The 8,137-nt window shown below is 36.7% G+C and overlaps 1 protein-coding gene, 1 long non-coding RNA gene and 1 other non-coding gene across 3 annotated transcripts; all 3 read left to right on the forward strand.

The window, feature by feature from the left end:
• Positions 1-306: 306 nt before the first annotated feature.
• Positions 307-2,679, forward strand: LOC111473339 (reticulon-like protein B1). Its single transcript, XM_023118888.1, has 6 exons — positions 307-495; positions 563-698; positions 1,359-1,539; positions 1,638-1,779; positions 2,021-2,090; positions 2,252-2,679. The coding sequence occupies exons 1-6, from the start codon at positions 442-444 to the stop codon at positions 2,416-2,418; spliced, it is 750 nt and encodes a 249-aa protein (XP_022974656.1). The 5' UTR covers positions 307-441; the 3' UTR covers positions 2,419-2,679.
• Positions 2,680-3,903: 1,224 nt separating this feature from the next.
• LOC111473345 lies at positions 3,904-5,034 on the forward strand. Its single transcript, XR_002715649.1, has 2 exons — positions 3,904-4,055; positions 4,355-5,034. It is a non-coding gene; the product is annotated as an uncharacterized LOC111473345 (long non-coding RNA).
• Positions 4,280-4,427, forward strand: LOC111473354. Its single transcript, XR_002715650.1, has one exon. It is a non-coding gene; the product is annotated as a small nucleolar RNA snoR145 (small nucleolar RNA).
• Positions 5,035-8,137: the final 3,103 nt, after the last annotated feature.

An 8,137-nucleotide genomic window follows, 5' to 3' on the forward strand; every position in this document is an offset into this window, starting at 1 on the left:
AAAACTATTATTATTAAAAGGAGAGAAAATAAGGACTGTTATGGTATTTCACACAAAACGTGGACCCCATTACCGACCCACAGAACTGTCCAAGCCGTCCAGAGCTGACCTAGTTTGATTCGATGCCACGTGTCCTCATATTTCCCCTTCGTGTCGGCTACTTTCCCAAACATTCCTTTTAAATCGTCAGCTTTTTTCAACGCCGTCAATTAACGCCGTACCTTTTCCACGACAGTTTCCGTCAATCTGCTTTCGCATTGGCCAACCCGTTAATTAATTAATCAATTAATTTAATATCTAATTGTCGTTCTTGCTTCCATTTTCGTTACTTTTCAAATTCCTTCAACTCTTCTTCTAAAACCCTAGTTTCTCTCTCTCTGCATCGAGTTGCTTGATTTTTCTTCTTCAGATCTTGGTCACTGCAATCGCCATCGATCAATCATGGCGGAACACTCTGACAACGTTGAGTCGAAATCGGAGTCATTGATCGACAAGATAGTCGAGAAGATTCATGATCATGATTCTTCTTCGTGAGTCGAAATCGGAGTCATTGATCGACAAGATAGTCGAGAAGATTCATGATCATGATTCTTCTTCGTCGGGATCAGACTCTGAAACCGAGGGATCCTTGAAGGAGAAGGTCTTCCGCCTTTTTGGAAGGGAGAGGCCAGTTCATCATGTCTTCGGCGGTGGAAAACGTACGGAATCTTACCTCTCTGATTTGAACTCATTGAATAATTGTTTTGCTTTTTCTATTACATTTCCTAAGTTTTGCACTGCTTCTATTCGTTTTATTCGACCTTCGTCTTGATTGGTGTTTCTTAGGCTTCTTTTTGCTCTTTGGATTCGTTCTAGCATGTTTCCCTATTCTTTGCTTGGATTTAGAATATATAAACAATTAGAAATTGTAGATCTGCTTGCTTTACCTTACTGGGACTCATTGATAGTTCAGATCGAGCGTACGCTATAATTGAGTGATTCTGCTTGCTTTACCTTACTGGGACTCATTGATAGTTCAGATCGAGCGTACGCTATAATTGAGTGATTCATTGAGCTTCCAGAGCAGAGTATTTATTATTTTCATTGATAGTTCAGATCGAGCGTACGGTATAATAGAGTGATTCATTGAGCTTCCAGAACAGAGTATTTATTATTTTCTTCCCCGAACTTGTTATATTTGTTCCTTGTCCCAGTTTCAATACTTCTACTTCATTTTTTTCTGCGTTGCACATTTCTGATTTCACATTTGAATATGCTCTGATGACGACACTTGTCTTGCTTATGTCGTATGGTAATTTATTTTTTGTTTGGCGATTGGTAATGTTGATGACCGTTTCTGGCCCCTGTTGCATATGCAGCTGCTGATTTATTCTTGTGGAGGAATAAGAAGATCTCAGCTGGTGTCCTTACTGGAGCCACTGTTATCTGGGTTTTCTTTGAACTGCTCGAGTGCCATCTGCTTACGTTTGTTTCTCGTTCTCTGATCCTCTCTCTTGGGCTCTTGTTTGTTTGGTCCAATGCCCACACATTTATCTACAAGTGAGTTACTGAATCTCAACTTCCTTTTATCAATAATTAAGTTTCTAGCGACTTCAAATTATGCTCGTCTTTCCACTGTTTAACAAATGTAGTTACAGGAGTCCACCCCGAATCCCAGAAGTTCAACTTCCTGCGGACCCCTTCCTGGAGCTTGCTTCAACTTTGAGGGCGGAAATCAATTGTGGTTTTGCATTATTGCGGGACATTGCGACTGGAAGAGATTTGAAGAAATTCATCACTGTACGTATCTGCTATTGATGCACTCTTTTTGTCTTTTTATTGTGTGTATTTTACTTGTTGGGTTTATCTCAACTCTCAAGTAGCAACCGAGCCTGAACAAGTTGCGCAACTTAATATATATACCTTGATTGGACTACAGATTCGACCATTATACTTAATATGCTAATTTGTAGTCTCAGAAATCGAAGTTAGAATAATTGAATTTTATCTAGATTATAGAAATGTTATGTCTCTATATCAGGCAATCGCTGGCTTGTGGGTTCTGTCAATCGTGGGAAGCTGGTGCAATTTCTTGACGTTGTTCTACATAAGTAACGACATCTCGAGCTCTATCTTCATATTTATAGCCATCTTGTTATCATCCTTTCTTGATTCTGACGTTTGACAACTCGAGCTCTATCTTCATATTTATAGCCATCTTGTTATCATCCTTTCTTGATTCTGACGTTTGACAACAACTTTGAAAACGCAGACTTTGTTTTGTTGCACACTGTTCCTGTTCTGTATGAGAAGTATGAAGATAAGATCGACCCATTAGCGGAAAAGGCACTAATTGAGTTCAAAAAGCACTACGCCGTGTTTGAAGAAAAGGTTTTGAGCAAGATCCCAAAAGGGCCATTGAAAGGTAAGAAGGCTTAAACTGGGTTTGGTTGGGTGTCTTCTTCCCTCACAAAAAAGCGGTAACCACATGTTTATTGATCTCTTTCTCGTTGTCTTTTGAATGCACTCATCATAGTATAGTTGTTGTTCAATCACAAGGGTGGTTTTCGCAATTTAGTGGGTTTGTTCTGCAAATGGTGAATTTGTAAGTTATGTTATTAGTTGTATGGGAACTTTCATGAGGGGAAGTACTTTGGTTTGTGGTTAGCTTAGCTAATTTTATATACTTTTTTTTCTCTCTTTCGTTCCAATTTGGGTGATGCCTCGAGGGAAAGGATTATTAAACTAATTTTAATAATATTCAAACTTTTGAATTGAAATTGTTAGTTTTATCTCAAAAATATTTTGAAATTGATTGGATTGAAATTGTTTGTGAATTAAAAGAATGCTGAATGGAGAGTTTAATTTCCAGTTTGAATCAATCAAAAACTTCTCCATCTTCTTAAGCAACTCTTGTTGTCTAAAACCACTTGTTCCATTTGAAACTCTCCTATCTATCATTTCCTTCAACCTTGTAGGCTACATTTTTCTTGTCTATAAATCATATTTCGAGGTATATATTTATGTATAGGAATATATTTTATATAGCCGTAATTAGTTAGAATTTTATATTTGATATATTTTATTTTATCTTCAGAATTTGATTGTGAAGATTAATGAAAATTAGACTTTAGATTCCACTTGGACGATTTGTAACGGCCTAAGCACACCACTAGTCGATGTTGTCCTCTTTAGGCTTTTCATTCCGGGCTTCCCCTCAAGATTTTTAAAACGCGTTTACTAGAAAGAGGTTTTCACACTCTTATAAAGAGAGTTTTGTTCTTCTCCTCAACCGATATGAGATCTCATAATCCACCCTCTTCAAGACCCAGCGTCCTCGCTGGCACTCGTTCCTTTCTCCAATCGATTTGGGACTCCACCAAATCCACCCTCGATCCCACCCATGTTTCTTGGACTTTCAATCCATTATGGTCTTTTGTTTTAATTCCTTCTAGACTTTTGATCCTATCCGTGTTTCTTGTACTTTCAATCCCACTTTTGTTACCCATTCTTAACATGGTATCAGAGCTTCATTTTTAATTATCCCCTCTCAATAAATAAGTAACCTCAACTCTCAACTCTCAATTATACTAACTTTTTAGAAAATTTTCATCTTTAACTATTTTTTTCTTTTTTTCGTATACCCTTGTAAAGATGTCCAAGGAAAAAATTTAGTTTTTATATACATTTTTAAAAAGAATATTAATTTGAAAGAATTTTTACACTCAAAAAAAATATTTATTTATTTATTTAGTAAATGGGGATAACCATCTCATAAGTAGGCTTTGAGCTCTTGAATTTGGATGCCCAAATAATCGGCCCAACAGCCCAATTCACAGTTTGTATTCAACTATATAAATGTTAGGCTTGTTTCAACCCCATACCAATGCAGAGAAATCTAGGGTTTTGTCTATTAGGGTTCCTCTTTCTACCGCTCGATGAGGTTTTGTTGTACTTCTAATTTATCTTCTGCAAAATAGTGAAGATTATTGCGATGAAGAACGAAATTGAAGATGAAAATCATCGATTATAGAGTGGTTACTTGATAATCCCTCTGTAAGATGAATATCTATCTGGTTCGTATTCACTGAGCTTCGTATCTTCTTTATTTTATTTCTTTATTTCCGATCCGAAGGGTCCTATGGATGGGGCGCCATTCTAATCAATGCGCTTTTGCTCCAAGTTTGCCTTCGGAAATCGTAGTGAAAGCAGATCGCCGAGCCAAGCTCTGAATAATTGGTTCGGTTTTCGATTTTTTTTTCATATAGAAATGTACTTCCGTTTTTTAGTTGGTTGATTCGAGCGAAGGTCCCAGCAGAGGGCAGGATAACTCATAGATTGAGTGCTCTCTAACATTTAATTAATTCCTTCGCAGATTAGACTGCCGAATCGTAGGACGCCCAAATTTCATTAGTTTTGGATCGTCTTGAACCCTCGGCAACATTTTTTTTCTTCCTGATTTCACTGTTTTTGATTTAGTGGATTTGTTGATCTTGTTTCGTCGGGAGTGGTTAGGCAGAATCTGTTTTACTTATCAGCATTTTCTTCCTTAAATTTCCTCAAAATCTACTATTATATGTATATCAAGAATGCAGCATTGAAACTTGTTTCTTCAATATGGATCCTAATGCAAACGTAGTTCTTCCAAATTGAAACATAAAAGTTCATTAGTGGAGTGGAAAACTGGAATTCTATCTCTGTAAATTTCTTCCCTCGCAGGTGGAAATTAAGTAGTCCCAATATAGGATTGGATTGTCGGCCTTTCCCATCCCTGCCCTGTGGACATCGTAGTATGCTACAAATTATGAACAAACACATTTACTAAACGAGATCGAGAGCCTTCAACGCACACGCACAATTAGGTTATACCAGCGGCGGATTTGGTAGCAGCATCGGGAACCACCACAAACCGATTTGGGACCTTGTCATTTGCTTTCGAAATCTATACTACAATTCTCTGGAACTTGCGAAGCTTTAGTGAGCTTGGGCTTTCTTTAGTGAGATTATTTCAAATCCACCATGATTTGTGTAGTTGGTTAATTTCGGTCCAGCACAAGAGAATAAAATAGTAGTTAAATTTCAAATTTGATAATTAATTATTTAGTCTTTGATTTATAATTTTTAAAATTTGAACGTGATTATAGAAGAATAGTAAGATTAAAATCAAATGGGGATTATAAAATCCAGTTTATCATATACACATCTAATTGAAAATTGATTTAATTGAGTCACTTTTTTTTTTTTTTTTAATTTTGCTGTCAAATTTTCTCTCGTCTTTGTTTTCTTTCAAGAATAAATTGGCCTAACTCCTCATAAATTGGCTAAACTCGTTGGAAAATTTGTGCACAAGTCAACTACCATTAAGCTAGTTGTAATTTATTTTTAATTTGATATTTTTATAAAATTCAAATAGAAATGTTAGAGGCATAAAATGTTCAAATGTTTCACCTTTAGTAAGCTCCGGATACAAAAATGAAAATAAGCCACTTACTTAGTCGATCCGAGTATGATAATCTACATATATGTTTGAAACTATTTTCAGAACACATGGAATCATTTGTTGTACAAAAAATGCAAACCCATTTGATTTCAATTGTAGTCAGAAGGTGGACAAAGCAACTCAAAGATGATCTGATCTTAATATTGGGCATTTGCCGCCGCATCAATGGCAGCAGCAACAGCTACTCATTGTTGACAAATGGGGGACATGCTTCCCATTTCAATGTCTTCGGTCCCCCTCACCGCCCAAATGCTTGTGTGGTGGGGAATTCTTCTTCTTTCTATCTTCTTTTCTTTTGCCTTTGTAGGACACATTAGCTTCAGATTTTGTTGTTTTGCATCCAATACAGAGGTTTCATATCTATATGTTTTAAGTATTTTTCGTGATTAGACAAGCACACTATGAAATCCCATATCAGTCGAGGAGGAGAACGAAGCATTTAAGAGTTCTACATCCTCCACACAACTCACAACGCCTGTTCATATAACATAAACAAGCCATATCAAATTCAAGATTAAGGTGCACTGAATTTTGGTGATAACCTATTCGTGTGTCCCAAGGCCATGGGCAAAGACCATGATCAAGAAAGAAAACAACAAAAGGGTGTGAAACCAACGTTGTGAGGTTGATCTTCGTGGCTTTTTTCCCAACACATTTTGTCCATGTCCTGTCCTCTCACATTCAACTAGCCTAACGTTACCCTTTCTTCCTCTTTCACTCTTTAGACGCAGAAATGGTAGCTTTCCTTCCAGATTCCATGAATTGAAATTAGGATAGAGAAAACTGAAGATTTCCTACGACTGAAACTAGCAATGGAACATCGCATAGTCATTTTATAATTGACGAAGCACCTATGTAGATATGTGAAGAAACAAGTCAACTACTTAAATAAGCTAACTTTTAGTTGGTTTTGTACCCATGAAAATGCCTCAAATTCCTATCCATATGAAACAGATATTAGGAATCACAGTTCTCCACAATGGTATGATATTGTCCACTTTGAGCATAAGCTCTCGTGATTTTGCTTTAGACTTTCCCAACAGGCCTCATATTCCTTACTTATAAAGCCATGATCATATTTCTTACTTATAAAACCATGATCATTCCCTGAATTAGTCAATGTGGGACTCCTTCCAACAATCCTCAACAACAGATACCCTGTTTTTTCTTGAATAATGACTCGTTTCTCTTCCTCTATGGTATATGCACACTCAAGGATGCATGAGATACTTTGTTTATGAACAAATCTACGATCCTATCCAAGCCTTTCATCCACACAAGACCAACAGAATATAATTTCTCCATAGAAAATGAAGGGAAAAGGGATATTGCCAGAGAAAAAGAGGACAACCCTTCCAGAAATCTTCCATTGTCCGTTTCTTTTGGTTCTGGACATCATTCCCCTAAAACAACAACAGAATGAGAAACAATGAAGTAAAGAACTGGAGCTTAACGAACCGTAAAAGAAACGATCGTCTCCATCTTCCAGAATGACAACATTGGTTTCCTATGGATGGACTAGAAGTTAAAGAAGCAAGTGAAGAATTGTGCTTTAACTGGGACAAAATCAGATGTGTTAGAGGCTCCCAATCTTGTGTGACTTATATAAACAGGTCTGATAGAACCATCAAAAATCAGATGTGTTAGAGGCTCCCAATCTTGTGTGACTTATATAAACAGGTCTGATAGAACCATCAAAGAAGAGTTCATCAGCATGGGCTATGAGGATAGATGGATGGATTGGAGTATTGAATTTGAAGCTCTGGGGTTCATCCAGAAACCTTGAAGGCTTAACAATCTTACAATCCATCATTTTGGATGTGGCATCATAGGACTGCATCATATTTGACAGCCAACTGGTGGAAAAGCTTCCAACTGCTAGAGATCGAGGGTCGTCCATAAGTTCTTTGCAATTCATGGATGTAAAAGGCGATGAAGAAAACAATTATATATATTCTTCGACGACATGACCACATGATCAATACCTCAGCTTGTTGACTAAACATGATGGTGGTCACAAGTGCATTTTTTTGTCTCAAACAGGAGACACCAGGAACCAACTCCTCTCCCTATCTCTCCAACTTGCCCAGAGAAATCTCATAGCATGTGAATTTCTTTTCCTAGTTCACTTATAAAACAAGCAACTACCTTATTTTTTACATTCAGCACACAACCATACAACATATGAACTTAAAAGGCTTAACAAATATCTAAGGTCAATTTCACCTTGGAAAGACTTGAATTCCGGACTGATCTTGGCCTAACTTATATGGATAAGGAAAAAGGTTCTGAAATAACTTTTTCTTTAAGAAATTTCACTAAAATTGAAGAAACATGTGGTTCAGGAAAAAGGTTCTGAAATAACTTTTTCTTTAAGAAATTTCACTAAAATTGAAGAAACATGTGGTTCTGAAACTATTCAAGTATTATGGAGGTAAACAAGAAAAAGAAGATAAAAATCTGATAAACCCAAGTGAAGAAGCCAGCATCTCTAACGGAAAAAATGAAGTTGCAAGATAATTAGGTAAATGTAACAAGTCAAGCCTACAACTAGCACATACTGTCCTCTTTGAACTTTCCCTTTCGGACTTCCCCTCAAAGGTTTTTAAAATGGGTCTAACTAGGGAGATGTTTCCACACCTCTATAAAGAATGTTTA

Source organism: Cucurbita maxima, unplaced genomic scaffold (assembly GCF_002738345.1).
Source record: "Cucurbita maxima cultivar Rimu unplaced genomic scaffold, Cmax_1.0 Cma_Scf00115, whole genome shotgun sequence".
NCBI lineage: Eukaryota > Viridiplantae > Streptophyta > Magnoliopsida > Cucurbitales > Cucurbitaceae > Cucurbita > Cucurbita maxima.

What these genes read in the sequence shown, in the direction of transcription:
- LOC111473339 (XM_023118888.1), top strand. Translation starts at nt 442, where the DNA reads ATGGCGGAACACTCTGACAACGTTGAGTCGAAATCGGAGTCATTGATC. An exon ending in TGTCTTCGGCGGTGGAAAAC is followed by an intron (nt 699 to 1,358) that starts GTACGGAATCTT and finishes TTGCATATGCAG; the next exon opens with CTGCTGATTTATTCTTGTGG. An exon ending in GCCCACACATTTATCTACAA is followed by an intron (nt 1,540 to 1,637) that starts GTGAGTTACTGA and finishes ATGTAGTTACAG; the next exon opens with GAGTCCACCCCGAATCCCAG.